Source organism: Daktulosphaira vitifoliae, unplaced genomic scaffold, assembly GCF_025091365.1.
Source record: "Daktulosphaira vitifoliae isolate Bord-2020 unplaced genomic scaffold, ASM2509136v1 Scaffold_1, whole genome shotgun sequence".
Lineage (NCBI taxonomy): Eukaryota > Metazoa > Arthropoda > Insecta > Hemiptera > Phylloxeridae > Daktulosphaira > Daktulosphaira vitifoliae.
In genome coordinates, this window is record NW_026099572.1 from 83,430,710 (window position 1) to 83,450,219 (window position 19,510).

The window sequence follows — 19,510 nt, forward strand, 5'->3', positions numbered from 1 at the left end:
AAAATGTAATGTTTGCGATAAAAATTACCTTTTATCGGGATGTTTTTTGTACTTAAAACTGCCATAACTTTTTCAAAAATGAACAAATAAAAATAATATTTTTTTGTATTGAAACCTTAGATATTTCCCTTTCATTTGATATAATTTTTTTTGAAAATCTAACACTTATTCTGCTCACTGAGGGAATTTAAAATAGTAATTTTTTTACAAAAAATAACTTTTTCAACTTGATTTTTGATAATGTTCCGGAAATACTGCGTCCTTTAAACATATATAAAATTAAAGCTTATTTTATGTACTACAAAATGAAAAAAAAAAATTTGTCCCGACGACCTATCTTCTATACGCAAATGGCTACCATATTCAAAAATATGCTATTTTTGTATGAAAATTATGGGTTTTGTATTTTATTTTAATAGAAGTTGATGTTGCTTTTGCAATTATCCAACAATTTTTTAAAATTAAACACTATCTACAGATTTGCATCGAAGCGTTTCTTATGATAGTGATTTTAATCACTGTCAGATTAAATCTAGACTGAACCCAACTATGCAATGTCTCCACTATGCCGCGACCCCACTGTGCTACCGTTTTTTTATTTAAAATTAATCAGTCTATGTTCCACTTCTCTACAAAAAACTTATTTTCTGCTATTATCTCTTATACTATCACATCAACTTTCGATCTTCAAATGGCAACCCCAATTTTTTTTTTTTTATATCAGATTTGTTAATTAAAAAAAATTTTTGCTAAAAATTTAAAGTTTGGGGCAATTAGAAAAGAAGAATATTTATTTTTAATAAATAGCATCTTTATTGGATTTTAAATTGATCATATTTTTATGAACCGATAGAAATTACTGAAATACAACATAATGTTGTTATTCTTTAAAAATACACTTTTTTCTGAGTAACCATTTGCATTTTTTATAACAAGATGTTATAAAATACAAATACATAACAATTTTCTAACGAGAAAATTAATTTGTTTTAATTTAAAAAATTAATATCTTCTCAGCTTTGCAGGAAAGCTAAAATCAATAGTTGTTATCATAAAAACGATCAATGACATAGTATAAAAAGAATTAAGTCTCTGTACTTATTACTATTAATAAATAAACTAAAGATTTGAATAATTCACCATAATTTGATGAATTATCATATAATTTGACTCTTTCCAATAGTAAATGATGTGTTTGTAACCACATATTTATTAAAAAAGGGCTTTTTCAAAAATAGTGATTAAAAAATATAAAATCTCAATAACTTTGTTATTTATTCAACTAGAAAATTTATAAATATTACCTGGCAAATGCATCAGTGTCTAATGCTGACACATTGAATACTTTCTTGTCTTTCATTAAAAATACAGATTTGATATAAGCAACAAATGCTCTTTGAGCTGATTCTTTAAGTATATGATCTTTAGCTAATGTAGCTTCTAATGTTCGTTGAACTGAAGTTAATTTACTTGGATTAACTCTAAAATAAAATAAAATAACTCATATAAATATCTTAATTAATAATTACTTATAATATTTATAACACATTTACTTTATTTCTTGAATTGGAATTTTTTTACTTTCCAATTGTTCTAAAATAGGAGTTTCAGATGGTAAAATTACTAATAAAGATTCCCCAGATTTTTGAAAACGAGCAGTTCTCCCTGCTCTATGAATATACTCATTTGCGTTTTCTGGGCAATCTAATTGAACAACCCAATTAACAGCAGGAAAATCTAAAAATATCAAAATGTTTACAATAAATTCAATTCTTAAATAAATTATTTAGTTACCAAGTCCTCTAGCTGCTATATCTGTAGCAAACAGTACAGCACGCTGTTTTCTACAAAAAGACTCATACACAGCCATTCTTTTTGTTTGGTGCATTGTACCATATAAGGCTAATAAACTTGTTCCTGGTCTAAGTTTACACAGAACTTCATAAAAATATTTGACCTACATACATTATAGATGGTAAAATTAAATGTTATTCGATGTCATCAATTTAACAATTCAATAGTTACTTGTTTACAACTTGACATGAACACAAGGACTTTATGATGTAAATGATTTTTTATGAATGACCATAACAAACTCATTTTATCATGTAGTTCACATACCATATAGCTTTGTACCAAACCAGCAGGTGTACTATACTCAGAGGTCTCGTGTACAGATATAAAATGAGGATTGCTTAAGCTAAGTCTAGCTAAATCCCGCACAGATCTAACATTTATTTAAAATAATTAATATAAGTAATATTAATTTAAGATAACTTATTATTAATACTAATATACTTTGTTTGAGTTGCAGAAAATAAAATAGTTTGTCTTTCAGGAGGTAAATTTTCAATTATAGAGTTCATAGTACTTTCAAAGCCCATATCTAAACAACGATCAGCTTCATCTAATACTAAAACTAACATATTAGAACAATCAAATAATGGGTTTTCATCCATATGCTGTAAAAGACGGCCTGGAGTGCATATCATTATGTTACATTGATCTAGACGTTTACGTTCAAATTTTAGATCTTTTCCTCCTGTTATAATATTACTATAAATAAAAATTGATAAAAATTTGCAAAAAATCAAATACCAATTATTAAGCCAGCTGAAAACTCATGATGAATTCCAATTTTACGAAGTGTTTCAAAAATTTGATAAGCTAATTCTCTAGTTGGAGTTATTATTAATGCTGCTAATCCTTCAGAGCGAGTCCACTTGTTACAGTACAATAATTCTAGTACCTAATAAATTTTAATTGTTGAGTACTTGGAAAAAAAAATAAACTATAAAATCTGTACTGGTATTAGAAATGCTAGTGTTTTGCCACTACCAGTTTTGGCAGCTCCTAATATATCTTCACCGCGTAAACTATAACCAATGCTCTCTCGTTGTATTTCTGTTGGAATTAAGTACTTATTTTCCTTTAAGCCTTTGATTGTAGGAGCTGATAAAGGAAAATCGTCAAATTTTTCAATTGAACTTGGGTCAATCTAAGAATAGTAATAAAACTTAAATAATAATGAATTATTAAATATTTTTGATCATGTTAAGTTGAATTATTTTGAAAAGAATAAAAATAAGATAATAGTTTGAACAAATGTTTTACTTTTTCGTAGTCTTGTTTAAGTTTTGATATTACTACATCAATGGATTCTTTCTTTTTCCTTGGTCTGAACACTTTAATTTTACGTTTCTTATACACCATTTCAATAAATTGTGCAAAATCTAATTTTAACAAAACTGTTTGATTTTAAATAAATCTAACTCGCTCTCGATAATCAAATTAATGTGATAAGTTATTTTATAATATATTATTAATATTATATTTTAGTTAAATAATGAAATAATGTTATTTAAATACACGTGATGATTGTTAGCTGATAATAATTACCATATTTGATATCACAATAGTGATAAAATCATAAGCTGTCTTGGTCAAAGACATCAGAAAAATTCTATATATCAACCATAACATCATAACTAGAGAATAGAACTTGTTTATTTTGAATAATAACTAAACTAAGATAGATTCATTAAAATATATCCACCTTGAATTAAACATTAATTATAATGTCTAAGATATTAACAATTTTATTGTAAGGAAATTTCAAAAACATAAAAATATATTTGTATGTCTATGGAAAATATTATCACTTAGCCAACCAAAAACTGTGGTATAAAGCTGTTAATCGTATTTAATATTTGATAATGCTTATCAATTATTTGTGTAAACATTTTATAAATAATGGTTTTGCAATAACATTGCATACCTTTAAAAATAAGTTACATTTTGAATTTTTTTTTTTAAATATACTACTTTCATATAGAACAATAAAATTTTACATTTGGACCAATTTATTTAATTAAACAATTGTTTTTTGTCAATAATATTAGAGTAAACCTAAATAAAATGAATACTGATGACTTATTAAGTGAAAACACAGCTGAACCAACAACAAATCTAGAAATACCACCACAAACACAAACATCTCCTTTAACAAATGAGTCAATAACATTGCCTTCAAATTCTTCTGTAAATACTTTTATTGAAAGTAATACAAATGTTACACCAATGGAAACAGATGAAGGAATACGACTTGTAGTAATTTGAAAAAATTTAGTAGTGTTTGTAAATGTTGTGTAGAGTGTAAAGTTTTTTTTTGTGTAGCCTCAGCCTATGGAAATTGAGACATCTATATCAACAGCTTCTACAATTGCATCAACATCTCCAACTACTACAACACCAACATCTCCAGCTATGCCAATTTCTAATGCCAAGCAAGCTATTGCCCAAACAAGTAATCTACAACAAAATTCTAATACTCAACAAACTGTATTGAAAAACATAAATAGCACAGATAATGCTGCAGTAAGTACAAAAAATCCTTAACTATAAAATTGTGGTTGTAGGATAAAAGTTAATCAAATTAAAAAATACATTAATTGATTAACCTTGTTATTTACATTTTTTTTTTTTATTTAACTCAAATAGCACTGTTTACTACATTTCAATATTTTTAGCTGTTAACTAAAACGAGGTTACGTGAATTGGTGAAAGAAGTTGATCCCAATGAACAGTTAGAAGAAGATGTTGAAGATTTAATGCTACAATTATCTGATGAATTTGTTGATGAATTGGTCAAAGCTGCATGTGTTTTTGCAAAACATAGGAAATCAAATATAGTTGAAGTAAAAGATGTTCAACTTTACTTAGGTAAAAGCGTGTATAAAGTATATTAGTAAATATTAGAGATATTCTAAGTAGAAATGTATGAAAAAAATATATGAGTACCAAGTTAAAACTAAGTATAAAAATGCTTACAATCCGAAAAGGACCCGACTTTAGTCAATGCTAGGCTTGAGGATCCCTAACAAGATACGATAATCCCTAGTTCCATATATATACAACTTAAAAAAAAAATTAAAGAGAAATGTAATATATTCCTCACACCCAAAAAATATATTTTTATACAATAATAAATGTTAATTTCTAGTCTTTTTAATTATCTAATTCATAAATTGGGGATCTAGATTTCTAACCATCATATAGCTGTGCTAGTAGATAGATGCAACTTATATTAATAAAGTAATTAACTGATTTTATCTTTGTAAAATCAATTTTTGCCATTAAAATAAAAATGATTATAGTTGTTTTTAGAGTAAAATCACATAAAACAACTTATTTTTTTTGTTTCTGTATCAATTATACATATGAATATTTTTAATATTCAATTTATTATTATTCAACATTAGAAAAAATGAATAATTTTTATGAAATAATTACTAAATAAACATATTTTAACATTATGAGTAGAAAAAAAATTACTTAATTAAAATGGAACAATAAATTGTATTTCAAATATTATCATTCATTATTATTCACTCGAACTGATTGAAAAAAATATTTATATAATCTTAATGGTCACTCATACCTAAATAAGTCCCCAAAATTCATTGGACTTGAGGATCATTCTACCCTTAATCTAGACCTAAAACTGAGTACTGGGTGAAATATGAGTCTTAAAAAGTAAGCAGGTTAATCAGCTTTTGAATAAAAACTTGGTTGCTAAAATATCTCTATTAAATATATTAATACTCTACAAGTATTAAGTTATTATTTAACATTTAACAAGTATTGTTTCATGTTGAATAATTACATTTTAATTAGTAAGAATAATAAAATACTTAGTTATTGTTCTAATTATAATTGTTACTTACTTTTGATATTATAGATTAAACTAATTAAATTTATTTTTATTTTTAAATAGATTTTTGTTTTTATTATTTAAAAAAAACGAATGTGTACTGTTCAGAGAATTAATAATTTAATTTTTTTTTTTACGTATGTCATATAATAAAAGTGTTTTTTTTTAATTTTCTAGAACGTTATTTGAATATGTGGATTCCAGGATTTGGTACTGATGAATTAAAGCCTTACAAGAAAGCGCCAATTACTGATGCCCATAAACAAAGAACTGCTCTTATCAAAAAAGTTGCAAATAAAAAATATTAATACCCTAGCAAATTACTTTTATTAATTTTATAAATATTAGTAAAAAAACTTAATTTAATTTGTGTAATAAATATAAAAAAATTATGGATAATTCATTAAAAATATTATAACTTAATTAATTAATTAATTTTATTATTTTTACTTAAAATCATAATCAAATTGTTAAGGTAAAGAAATCATTAACTAATACACAGGTATGACAATAGTTACATCCAACCATGTAAATTTCATAAAATTATGTACCAGCCAAATAACTTATAACTACCTTTTTTTATTTTTACATAATGATACTTATTCTATTCAAAAGAATAAATAATATAATAGTATATATTGTAACTATTATTAATTAGCACTAATAGTTGGATGGTTAGAAGTGTAGAGCCCTCTAATATTTATGAAATTTATAAAAACATTTATGTAATATTATAAGCCCCAACACACTTGTTCTTCTTTGCACTAAAACAGGTGTTATGGTAGAATCTCATTTTTCATAATCTAATCATTGATAATAATAATTTTATTATTTAAATCATGATTACCCATTAGGTACTATTGGAACTATACCTATATATTTATGAATTTTAAGACTTTCTATTTTGTTCATCCCATGTTGATTGTTTAAAAAAAAGATATATTTTAGTTTAGTTACCAAATTGAATTTTTTTTTTTTTTGGTGTTTCAAAATAAAAGTTTTCTATTATTAATAACAGATTTTGTAAAAATAGATGTATAGATTGAAAATTAGATCTATTGCAAATTATTAAGCCTAATATCAGAATTGGTAGTGAGCCACCTGAATCACTTTTTTTGGATATTACTAGTTACACACATTTTGGCGCCAACAATGTCTTTGCTGGTTTTTAAAGTATTTTTGTCGGTGATTCCAAATCTACCCTTAATTTTTAGTATATTAATGAAGATTTTAGCAAAAGTTGAGATTAATCCATTTATTTTAACCTTTCCTTATGGAGTTTTAAAGTTAAACTTTAAATAAAGAAAAAAAATCATAGCTTAATTATTTAGTATGACATTTCTTAGGTGTCAATAAAAAAATTGGTACCCACTAAAAAAAAAAGTTTTTCAAAAACATTAATTTTACCTACTAAAATGAAAATGATTACTATTAATAGTACAAAATGTACTTTTGGCTCAAAATATTCTAATTATGACACATTTTTATGTATATGAGCTTTACATAAATAGTACATAATAAATCAAATATTCATGTAGAAGTATTCAAGGCCGAACCCAAGTAGTTGGGTTTAAGGTGAGGAAAAAGAAGAAGAAAAACATGAATAAATAAAATAAAATAAATAAATGATCAGTTTTACATTCTTCTATTTCCCGAACTTAACATAATGCAGAAGGTGGTGGCCCTCTTTCACATATTAGGTAGTCAAAGATATTTCCTATCTAGGACAATGATGGATGGGGCGGATATTATGGCTGACTTGCACCTGAGAGCAGACACTATCAATGAGAAAATCACAAAATAATTCATAATTGTTAAATAGTAGATGTAGTTAATCATTTAGTTGAAATGAATCACATGAAAAATCAATATTTGACCATGTACCAAATGGTGTCAACTTTTTACAAGTGAAAACAGATTCTGTCACACGATACTTAATAACTTTATATTTAGCAGGATTACAAGCATAAAAGTTTGAAAGACAACAGCATAACACTGATAAAATTTCTTCCAATGAATAAATGTTATCATGTCCAAATATGCAACACAAACACTTACCCCATTTCACTTTATTATAACTTTAATATATTCTTATTACAACAAAGTTCATTGGAATTTTTTTAGTATCCATTAAATAAATTCTTTAATAAATCGTTTTTTAACACAAGTTTTATTTAAGTATGTAAAAATCTGTATTTGAAATATATCCTACAAAAAATATAATATTACAATAATGAGAGATGCACAAACAACAACTTTTAAAAATACATGTTATTAATACCACAGATAAAGATATGTTTTATCTTATCTGTTTATACCATGTAAAAAAATTTAAATTGATAATTTTTTTAATTATAATTTATTCATGAGGAATAAAACTACATCATATGTTCTAGTCAACATTTTCAACTTCGTTAACTACTCCCAGTCCTGTTGTTGGGTAGTAACTTAACTTCAATTAAAAGTTATAGTAATGAAACTACATGTAAAATAATTTTAGCATAATTTAATTATTAAAATAAGAAGTCATTTGATACTTTAATACTTGAGGAGTTTAATTTAATAGATTGTATTGTCTTTAAATGACTTATTTAGAATTTTAAACTAAAGGTTTAACATAAAAAAATGTTCTTACTTCCTCTTCATTAAATCAAAATTAAAGTATTTTTAAGTCCTTCCTCTTTAGTAAGGTTTTTTCCCCAGTAAATATGTCTAATGACAATAATCAAGAATCCAATAATACTATATTTATTATGGTATATTTAACATAAATTTGACTCTTAAACTTCTACTTCGCAATTTAATTATTAAATAAATACAATGAAATCAATGACATATTTAGATAGAGCACATTGACATGTTATCTCCTTTAGCAGTGCTATACTTACATAAAAACATTTGTTAACCTTTTCTTTAGTCATTATCAGAATAAAATGAAAATACAATAAGTTTTCATCAAAACTTGTCAGTTAAAAATATTTTTTAACTCTCTCATCTTCATTAAAAATTGCTAAATATTCTCTTGAGTGAAGTCTCAATAAAATTATTACTGGTAAATTGATTTAAATCAAATAATTTTCATATTTACTAAATAACTGAAAAAATTAAATTCCAATGTATTTAAGTTATTTTTTATTATAAAAGTAATGCAACTTCATTACTTGTTATATCAACTAATTTTTAAGTTCCTAATCTATCGAGCAATTTGTAATTTAATTTTTAAAAGAACTAAATTATCTAATGCTGCCTAATATTAAAATAAAAACATATCCCCTTATAAACTATATACTGTATTTCCTATACCAATGTTATCTAACTTTATGCTACAGTAATTGATTTCTAAATTCAATTATTTTTTGTCTCGATGATTATATTAATTTATCAGTAAAAATATAAATGAAATTAGTAACTCTAATGTTAATTCAAATAATACACAAACAGGAACTTATTTAGATGACTATATTTCATAAATAAGTTAAGAAAATAGGCAATAAAGCATAAGTAATTAAAAAAAAACAAATTCAACAATAACAGACATAGAACAATCGTGAGCTACATATAATACTTTTACAAATCTTCAAAATGCATCTTCTAATGACATAATTATCATATTTAGTAACTCTGCGTGCTCAATAACATCCAAAGATATTAAATTAAAATTATTTGCTTGTTGTGTCAAACCTAAAAATAAAGCAAGTTTTGTGGCTAATGGGTTTTTTGGTTCTATAACAGTAGTATTATCTGGTTGCATCTGAAAAATTAATTAACAAATATTAACTAAAATAATTAAAGATTCACAATATATTACTTTATCTGCAGTAAGTTTATGTACTAAGCCATCTGAGCCCAAATAAAAAATTGAAAAACCATCATGCCACCTGAAATAATAAATCATTACATTCTGTATTATAAAGCTTAGTTAAATACAGATATATTTAACTACAAAATTTATTTTTCATTTTAAAAAACAACTACTAGATTACACTAACACTTACACTTCTATATTATCCTTTATTACATTTTCCAAGTCCCAAAATTTAAACTTCCAAAATTTTACGAATACTTTAAAACCTGATATACCTTTAATTCTCCACCTTATTTTAATTGTACCATCTTCAGGGTGTTTGGTAGCTTTTAAAACATCAAATTTTACAAAGGCATATTTACAATGGCCTATCACGCGTAACAAAGATACTGTTGTCATAAAATATTGTAAGCCACTAAAATATCAAATTTATATATAAAATAAGAAATTTAATTGGAAAAAGTATTATATTAGAAAATTTTTAATTTTTTAAAATGTATCTTACACGCTCCTCGTTCCTCTAATGTTGTTTTCAAACACCAAGCTGGGATGATAAAAAGAAAAATCTAAATTTTCCTTGAATAATTTTGGTAACTGAAAAATAAATAGAATATTCAAATAAATTAAACATTAAATAAATCAAAAATAAAATGTTTTAAATTTGACAAATGAGATTGAAAATAATTTTACTGTAGAATACAATTACTAATTTAGTCTTAAACCTCAGAATTTAGTTTTACTTACATCTTCAACTAGTCTATTTTGCATTGATTGTAACTGTTCAGCACTTGGTAAATCTTTTGTGTTATTTGTTGGTATAGATGAACTTGATGAAAATTTATTTATCCTATTTGTTAATTTATCAATAGGCAATTCAGATTTCTTTGTTAGATTACACTCCTTAAACCACTTCATTGATTTAGCATCAAAAGAGCATTTATTTTCAATTTTTCGATTGCTTGCTGATAGTGATATGAGGTAAGATATATTTGTTACATTCTAAAAATTTTACTCGGTTAAAAATTAAAAATAATACATTTCTATTAAATATAAATTCCACAAGAAAACGAGTCCAAAAACGAAACTTTACCTGTGAAATTGATAAAGGAACTGCTTTATCTGACATTAGAAAACTGTATGTCGATACTTTATTACTAGTCATCAAATACTGATGACCGTTTCCAAATTTCGTACAAATTTTGCGAACAGCGTTTGCCATGATTTAATTCACACAATTTATCAATTTATATGAAATATTTAATACTTAACGCAATGATAATAAGAAACTTTAAGTCTTCAAGTAGTTAAATTTAATTATATTTCAGATATTGTTCGAGATTGAAAGCCGGGTTCAGAAATTAGCAATTACTGCATGCTCGGGACGTAAAAAAGATAAGACTTATCACTCACATAGAAATATAATCTTTAATCGCCAAATCAATAAAAGGTACATATTTTGCGTTTAAGTAGTAACACCAATGACCTTCTTCTGACTGTGTAACTGTATCAGATATAAGTTTAGTGATAATCTTCTGAGGATTCTAAAAAATATTTTTGGTTAAAAATGCATATGGTTTTTCTAAATTTTCAGGAACGCAGCCCTCCTTTCTAGGCCTATATAAAATTATCGGTTTATCCTTGAACCACTCGATTAAAATAAATACAATATTAGAAAAATAATTTTTTATTTGTTTAAATTGAATATATCTTTTATTTATCACCTAATAATTACTTTTTAGAATTATCTTTTATAACTTATAGGAGTTTTAACTTTCCTTTTTTAATGTTAAGATAATATATTTAACTAGCTTTTAAAATAGGAAATAATTTAGTTACGAAAATAACCGGTCAATAACATCTTTTGAACCAGTATTTTAGAAGTTACTAACGACTTAAAGTACCTATTGGTGGGAAGAGTGGGTACTGTTATTTTTATCACTAGTCATTTACCGGTCGTAATCTGCGTCTCGCCTTAGTATAAAAATGAGAATAGCTTCCGAAGTACTGGTCCAAAAGTTGTTATTGACCAGTCACTATCTTAGTTAGATTATTTCCTATTTTCTAAGTTAATTAAATATGTATGTAAAGTTAAGTCCCTTTTAGTTCTAAGGGATGATTCTAAAAATCAATTAATAGCTAATAAATCAAGGGATATGTATAACTAAAAACATCAAAAAAATTATTTTCAATATTGTATTTATTTTGAGAGTACTGAAGTGGTTTATCATAAACCAATCAGTCTGTATTGTAGACACATATTTTTCCTTCGATCTGAGTGACGTAGTCTATTTTTCATTTTCATTATTTCTAGAACATTTTTCTTCGATTACAGTTCAATTAGATTAAAGCGAGGTTTATTTTAATAGTTTTTTAATTGTAGCAACATCAGTAATTTTTAAAGACTAAATAATAGTAGAGTGATTTTTTATTTTTAATGTTTGGCAGATTATTAAATTAATGTTCAGTAAGTATACAATTAAAAACTACTAAACATTTTTTTTGATATTTTAGCTTTAAATACTGCCATATTTAGGTTAAATATTCTAAACAATATCATAATTTTAAACAAAACATTTTTTGACATTAAATACTTTGGAAAATATGTTACATATAAGAAACTATTAGTGATATTAAATATTATGCATTATTAGGTACAAATTATTATTTTCAATTATAGTCTTTATTTGTATTGAAAAATGGTATAAGATGAACTTATAGTATATTTTTTATGTATTCCTCTTTTTTATCAGCTCCACTGACAGCAGCACTAGCTTCAGTTACCATTTGAGGCATTTCGTAGAACTTATTTATAACCAGTGGTTATAGTTATGGTGAACGGAGTCCCCCTAGTCACTAAAAGCGCATACACACGCGATTAAATTGTACAACTATGTAATGGATCGAACAATGAAACATCAACAATAAAAAAAATAACAGTTTGGTTAGAATGTGATAAACATGATGGATACTTTCAAATGTTGAATGATGATCAAATTATTGATAATGTTATTATCGTTGAAGAAGTTGAAGACGACGTTAAAGATTTAGTAACAAATCAAAAATCGACTACAAGCCACTTTGAAGCAGAGGCTATTTTATTAAAGTGCATCGACTGGTTTTTAGTAAAAGAGGAAGCAAATACAACGCTGGTTTTACTTCATAAAGTACGCAACATCGACGCTTTAGAAGCTCGAGCCTCGAACAAAAAAAAAATTACTGATTATTTTTTAAAATTTAAATAAATGTATTTAATATTTAGCTGTTGTCAAATTTTAATAAAGAAAAAATATTTTTGTTATTTTCTTTTGGAGGTGGTAATGAAAATTTTTCTTAGGTATATCCCCGAGTGATTTATTATAGCAATAGTGGTATCTTATAAAAATGTGCCCCCGTTCCTATAATATTTATTTTTTAAGGTAAATTGTGACATGTTTTGTCTATAAAAGTAATTATAACTTAATAATTATTTTTTTACTTTAGATAAATTGCATGTGTAAAATTTAAGATATGATTTAGAAAAATATTAAGGTATTTTAAATATGTATATATAATACTCTAAAACAAATATTTAAAATCAACAATTTTTTTATGTATCTACATCATAGTCTTAAGAATTTAATTATTATAGATTTAAAATAATTTCATTAATTTTAAACATAAGACTTCTTCATAAAAATAGTCAAAGATTACTTCATTTTGTAAAATAGTTTTTCACCAATACATTAATGATTCAGAAATTTATTTTTAAAAAATTCTAATATATCAAAAAGATTTAATTTATTGGTTTTTAAAATATCAAACAATCATGACTTAAATGAACAATAACTAATTTAATGAAAAAAAATTGACATACATTTTTAAAACATAAAATATATATAATTTCCATGGCAAAACCAACCATTTAAACATTTTGAAATTTATATCTTTAATTATAATATTTATACATATTTGAAGCTTTATCATAATAAAGATTTATCTATTTTCTTGAGATAACGGGGTATTAAAAAACTTATTTCCAAAGGTAAGTATACAATAATAATATATACTTTCTTTCTTTCAAATAATTGTAAATTTCTTTCAAAAAAAAATTGTATTCTACTCAATGAAGTTTTTTTTTTAAAAAAATTCAAAGAACAACTATTTTATAATGTTAAAAAAAATGTGCTTTTAATGTAGTCTACAAAAATGAAAATTAAAAAAAAAAAAAAAATTATAGTGAAATTTTAATTATATTAAAAATTAAAAGAGTTGTCAGTTATATTTGTTTAATTCTGATTATATAGAGTGATTTTTTTATCATAATCCACTTGATTAATACAGAATAAAAATAATTTCAACATTTTTGTTTTGGTTATCATTAGTTACACATTATTTTTGCATTATAAACTATGTAATACTTTTTGAGTTCATTCCTTATGCCTTGTAAGGGTGTTAAATTTGTTTTATCAAATGTGAAAAAAAAATTCATTTAATAAAATATTCAAGTTTTTAATTTAATAGTAAATGACATTTGAGTTTTTAATGTAACTTTATTTGTCATTAGATATAAAATTTTAAAGTTTCAGATTTTTGAATTAGTATACTTGAATAATATACGAGAGATTACAAATACAGGTAGCTAATTGGTTTTTTATGATGTTGATATTTGTAGATACGCAACATTTATTATCAATGGTAGATATGAGTTTATAAATACACCAACTGACAATACAGATAACATATCTATAGAGAGTCATAATAGACAATAAACATTCTGTGACTGTGATAGCAACATCATAAAAAACCAATTAACTACCTGTATTTGTATCCCTTTTATACTATACAAGACTTGTTTAATGTACTTAGTATATTTACTCAAAAATCTGAAAGTTTAAAATTTTATATCTAATAAAAAAATAAAGTTATATTAAAAATTCAAATCCCATTTACTATTAAATTAAAAACTTGAATATTTTATTAAAATCAAAATTTTTTTTTCACATTTGATAAAACAAATTTAACACCCTCATAAGGCATAAGAGATAAACTTAAAAAGTATTACATAGTTTATAATTCAAGAATAATGGGTAACTAATGATAACCAAAAAAAAATATTTAAATTATTTTTATTCTGTAAGTAATTGAGTGGGTTATGATAAAAAAACCACTCTGTATATATTTATATAAATAATGGAAGTTTATAATTATAATTTACAGAATGACTAGTTTATATCTATAAAAATATTTTCATTATTTTAACAACATTTTTGTTTCAGAATTATTTTCAATCTTAACTTATTAATTGCTTGAATACACAGCCATAATTATTATACAAACAATTTTCTTAAACATAATATAAATACAAAAGCAATATTGTAAATTTTATGTGTAAAATATTGTATTTTATAAAAATACTAGACAATTTTGACTATATTGCTCAATTGGAAACACAATGTAACTCAGTGATCATTACTAAGGTTTGATTCCATCTAACATTAAGCTGCACAGAGTAATTGTTTAACTATTGATTCATGAAATATTTAAAAAATAAAACATAATATAATTTTTTCTTCTTTGAAATTATTAGTATCTTTTATTCTATAATTTTCAAAAAAAAATATCACATAGTCTACTTAGCTCTTTTAATGGAAATAATGTTTTAACCAGTTTATAAATAAAATAATTATCCAACTAAGAAAACAACTGGTCATTGACAACTTTGGAATCTGTATTTTGGAAATTATCCACACAGTACTAACATGTGATGACATAAAGCATATGTCAATTTATTTTTATTTCTAAGCATTTTTAGTAAAACAAAAGTTTATACACCTTTTCACATTCTAGTATAAAAAGTGCTAATATTTTTAAAAATACTGGTTCAAAATTCATTAGTGACTAGTCATTTTCTAATAAATGACTAATTATTCTCACTGTTGAACATAGATGTTTTTATTTAAAAAAACAAAAGTTAATAAAATTTTAAGGGGTAGTATGATGGGGTAGGATAATTTTTTTTAAAATTATAGTATATAGGATAGAATTATATCTGAAAATTAAATTTTAAAAATGCGAGTGAGTTATAGTTAAACAATCACCCTAAATAGGTTTTTTAATTTTTCCCATTGAATACAATAGACTGTAGGAAGGAGTTAAATTTAAATAAAAAAAAATAAATATAAAATGATAAAACATTCTTTTTGGCATATTATGTGATATATTCTATTAATTAAATAATCGTATGAAATATTATTTAATACAAAGTAAAAATATAGAATTTTAAATAAAATAGTGTTAATAAAAACCGTGCAAAATGTATTGCTGAGAGTTTTAATTTTAAGTATTTACAACAATTCTATAACGGAGTTTGATAATCACTTATTTCAGTGATCTTGCTAATGCAGTCAAACTCGGCACTCATTTTTGAGGAAAGTTCTAAGCTATGTTTTAAAATATTTTTTGGTGACAAACTTTTTGTATTAAAAAGTGGCATAACTGATATAATTACACGACCTAAACATTTAAATAGCAAGTCTAGATTATATATCTAATATTTTTAAATTATTATACATACCAGCTTCAAACAATTTTTTATCCTTATTAAGGAAGTAATATTTAGAAAATACAATGGGTTGAATTGGTAAACTATTTTGTAAAGCAAATTTTACTGTACCTTCATAAGATGATGCAGAAGTCAAAATAATGTTAACCTAGAAAATGTTGATGTTATAAAATAGTATTTTTAATATAGATTTGTCAGATTTAAAAAGTTGGAGATATGAGATGAAAATTTTTTATTTTACTGTGTTACATTTTTTTATTTTAAATATAAATGTTTTAAATAATGTAGTAGATTGGAGGGGTATATCTCCAACTAAAATTGAGGTGCAATTGTTATGTAAAATTTATATGCGTTAGCATATTTTTTTAAGTGTGGTACATGATAAAGACTGCTTTTGAACTTTAATAAAAAGTGTAATTACAAGGGCTATGAATTATATGTATTTATAAATTTGGTTTGAGCCACTCTATTGTAGAATTATTTAGCAACAGAAATATTTTTTGTTTTATAGGGATAACCCACTAATTTCCCCCAAAACTAAAAAAATCTGAAAACACATATTTAAATTTTCAAGCCAATTAATAATAATTTGTACTGGCTGATTGTGTGTTCAGATTAACTTAAGAAAATTTATAAATGCATCAAATTTACAGTCATGGCAATTACTTATAAATCATATAAGATTATTATGAATTTTTTTTTAGATAATGAAGAAAAAGAAAATATTTTCTAAATAAAGGACATTTAAGCATCCCATAATTATTCATTAGGAAAAAATATAGAAATATTGAACTCATATAAATTTATAATATGGAATGTCTAGCCATCCTAATTTAATATGAATTTAAAATGACTACCTTAGTGTTAGTAGATGAAAAATGTGGAAGACTTAAGTTTTCATTTATAAAATTAACAGGATTAAGTAAAATTGATAAAAGCCACGGTAAAAAGGAAAATGGCCATAAATTGTTATAATTATTTTCAATTATGATATCCAATTCACTACCTTGATGACGTATCAACTGTAATAAACCTGAAAGTATTTAAAGTTTTTAAATAGTTAATTACTAAGCATTTAATAATAACTAAGTTTACTTCTAAAGCAATACAAATTTTTAATACTAATTTAAAAATTTTATTTGGTAGAATTAAAAAAATTAGAAGAAATGAGTTGAACATAACATAAAATCATTTTCATATATTTTCAGTATAAAAATGTATTTTATATAGAATTAATTTTAGATTTATTATGTAATAATTATTTATATTATTGAATAAAATTAATTTTATCATGATACGAGCACATAACTTTAATATGAATGGTACACAAAACAAACAAGATAAATAAATTTTTTCAAAATTGAGATTTTTGTGGCAAAATATTTAATATATCATAATTTATCTTTTAAGCTGCCAAACTAATGGAAAAAGTGGATTATTCAAAAGTGATACTGTAGAATAAATTGGTGTTTTGAGATTTAAAAATCAATTTTCTTAGTTAGGAAAAAATTGACTTACTTTTTTTTGTGTATCCTTCATATACTATATAAAGTGCCCCAAAAACAAAGTATGCTTGGTATGCAAGGCAAATAGACTTTGCAACTTTTATACATTTAGGAATAGGCATTATTTTTAAACTTTTGATGAGGGAATAAGTGGGGCATTAGCTGCACTAAGCTTAGTATTTGCAGCACTGATTACATACCTTTAATTGTTAATTAATATATAAATAAGCAAATAATAAATATTTATAACCTAGTGCATCAATTGGATTTTGGCCATTGATTAAAATAATTTTTCTACAATTAATTGAAAGGTTTTGTTCCCCATACAAATGCCATTCGATAGATAGCAAATCAGATATCTGTTGACCAAAGTAAGTAATTAATCTGTAATATTTAAACAAATATTTAAAACATTTTTTTTTAACACACAAAAGTTCATATTAATGTAAAACTTTAAAATATAGTTTGCAACAATGTAAATATATAAAAGTTTTATTCCAAAAATTACATTTGCAATGAATATAAGAAGTACTGCACGTTTAAGTATGGTTAAAATCATTATAACATATATTTTTTTAAATTTATTGATACAATGAATGCTGATTAAATATAAAATTTAATTAAACTTTATATTTAAAATAATTTTAAAAAATTATGATAAGCCTATTATGAATTTTAAATTTAATTTCAAATTTACTAAAAAAATGATTAGTTATTATAACATCAGTGTCAATTTTTTTGGTAAGAAACAAGTATTAACAAATTGTAGTTATCACATTCAAAAATTTGATCAAGTTTTTATTTAACATAATTAAAACTAGGGATTGTCTTAACAAAATAAAAGAAAAAAATATGTCTTAAGTTAGGAGTTTTATATTCCTTAATATTGACTCTACATTGCAATATATAAAAATTTAATAAAATAATGTTTACAATTGTAAAAAAAAAAGGAACACTAAAATTGTTATCCTTTAATTACCTGTCTCGAAAATTATAATGGAAGACAGCTAATAATGAGGTTAACGTTGCCAACGTAAAAAATATAGACAAACGAAAGTAGTACCGAAATGTTCTACTTAAGTCATATAAAAATGGAAGTGAAATAAAAAACGAAAGGACCAGAATTTCTAACCATAAAACCATCATATAACTGTAATTTCAATATATAATTTTGGTTTTATACCACTGGCATAACACTACATGGTTAACAAAGAAATTTCCGTTAAGTATTGATTGAATGGTACAAAGTTTTGACAAAATCAAATGCACAAGCAGTGAATATCACACAAAAATAAGGTTTAATAATAATTGAAGTAGTCCTGTTATCTCCATACGACAACGCTACCGGCGTAGATAGTAAATTGTTAGTAACATGCATACGCAATTATTAAACAATATATTTGTCTTTTATTTCTATCACATAGATAGCGCACACCATTAAGAAAAACAATTTTGGGGTGCGCCAGTCACTTCATGACGCGTCATTTGCGATTTGCAGAATATTTTTGACGGTAATATCAAAAAATGTCTGTAGGGAAAAAATGTTCAAAAAATTTTGAATCGTTTTCACACCTCCGGAATTGTGTGACCTTTTTTCCTTGCACTTTTAAAAATTATCCATTAATAATATAAAAATATTGGTAATAAACTTCTTACTAAACCAGGTTATTTATTGTTTGATACATTTTTTTGGTAATTTAAGAAAGAAAATTGATTAAAGACTTGGATTTAAAAATTATATTTATCATTTATTTGGATTATTACCGGAAGCAATATTATTTGTTTGATGAGCCATAAATTATTATCAGTATTTATTCTTGCTATTGTAAGTGACAGATATGATAACGAGAATTGTTAATAAAAATTTGTTTATGTGACATCATTAATTTATGACACATTATTTCATATCGTTAAGTTAAAAATATGTGTTCCCATTAAAGAAAATT

At 24.1% G+C, this 19,510-nt stretch overlaps 4 protein-coding genes across 7 annotated transcripts in view; 1 reads left to right on the forward strand and 3 right to left on the reverse strand.

Annotated features, from left to right (window-relative positions):
• Positions 1 to 7,899, reverse strand: part of LOC126902967 (probable ATP-dependent RNA helicase DDX10) — a 10,884-nt gene extending 2,985 nt beyond the window's left edge. Inside the window, exons 1-9 of one of the 2 annotated variants that reach the window (XM_050680806.1) lie at positions 7,772 to 7,899; positions 3,115 to 3,233; positions 2,807 to 2,998; positions 2,599 to 2,749; positions 2,299 to 2,542; positions 2,026 to 2,227; positions 1,795 to 1,957; positions 1,554 to 1,737; positions 1,305 to 1,481 (exon numbers count right to left, since the gene is read on the reverse strand). In XM_050680806.1, the coding sequence (XP_050536763.1) occupies positions 1,305 to 1,481; positions 1,554 to 1,737; positions 1,795 to 1,957; positions 2,026 to 2,227; positions 2,299 to 2,542; positions 2,599 to 2,749; positions 2,807 to 2,998; positions 3,115 to 3,213 (1,412 nt within the window). In that variant the 5' untranslated portion in view covers positions 3,214 to 3,233; positions 7,772 to 7,899. Of the gene's footprint in view, positions 1 to 1,304; positions 1,482 to 1,553; positions 1,738 to 1,794; positions 1,958 to 2,025; positions 2,228 to 2,298; positions 2,543 to 2,598; positions 2,750 to 2,806; positions 2,999 to 3,114; positions 3,379 to 7,771 lie in introns of those variants that run through there. The other variant, XM_050680797.1, reaches the window with a different exon arrangement.
• On the forward strand, positions 3,752 to 6,136 carry LOC126903065 (transcription initiation factor TFIID subunit 12). The gene is made up of 4 exons (XM_050681014.1): positions 3,752 to 4,110; positions 4,177 to 4,377; positions 4,530 to 4,722; positions 5,891 to 6,136. Exons 1-4 carry the CDS (start codon positions 3,919 to 3,921, stop codon positions 6,019 to 6,021), a joined length of 717 nt encoding a protein of 238 aa, XP_050536971.1. The 5' UTR covers positions 3,752 to 3,918; the 3' UTR covers positions 6,022 to 6,136.
• Positions 7,900 to 9,157: 1,258 nt separating the features above from the next.
• On the reverse strand, positions 9,158 to 10,881 carry LOC126903034 (uncharacterized protein C6orf136 homolog). The gene is made up of 6 exons (XM_050680943.1): positions 10,609 to 10,881; positions 10,263 to 10,517; positions 10,024 to 10,112; positions 9,709 to 9,933; positions 9,522 to 9,591; positions 9,158 to 9,464 (listed from the first exon to the last, which is right to left on the reverse strand). Exons 1-6 carry the CDS (start codon positions 10,735 to 10,737, stop codon positions 9,291 to 9,293), a joined length of 942 nt encoding a protein of 313 aa, XP_050536900.1. The 5' UTR covers positions 10,738 to 10,881; the 3' UTR covers positions 9,158 to 9,290.
• Positions 10,882 to 10,948: 67 nt separating this feature from the next.
• LOC126903051 (uncharacterized) lies at positions 10,949 to 18,895 on the reverse strand. Of its 3 annotated transcripts, none has more exons than XM_050681001.1 (5): positions 18,544 to 18,893; positions 17,815 to 17,948; positions 16,917 to 17,092; positions 16,072 to 16,207; positions 10,949 to 11,059 (listed from the first exon to the last, which is right to left on the reverse strand). In XM_050681001.1, the coding sequence occupies exons 1-5, from the start codon at positions 18,708 to 18,710 to the stop codon at positions 11,037 to 11,039; spliced, it is 636 nt and encodes a 211-aa protein (XP_050536958.1). In that variant the 5' UTR covers positions 18,711 to 18,893; the 3' UTR covers positions 10,949 to 11,036. The 3 variants fall into 3 exon arrangements, with proteins under 3 accessions (XP_050536958.1, XP_050536949.1, XP_050536940.1); XM_050680992.1 differs by lacking the exon at positions 10,949 to 11,059 and adding an exon at positions 14,630 to 16,010 and having other exon boundaries at positions 16,171 to 16,207; positions 18,544 to 18,895; XM_050680983.1 differs by lacking the exon at positions 10,949 to 11,059 and adding an exon at positions 14,633 to 16,010.
• Positions 18,896 to 19,510: the final 615 nt, after the last annotated feature.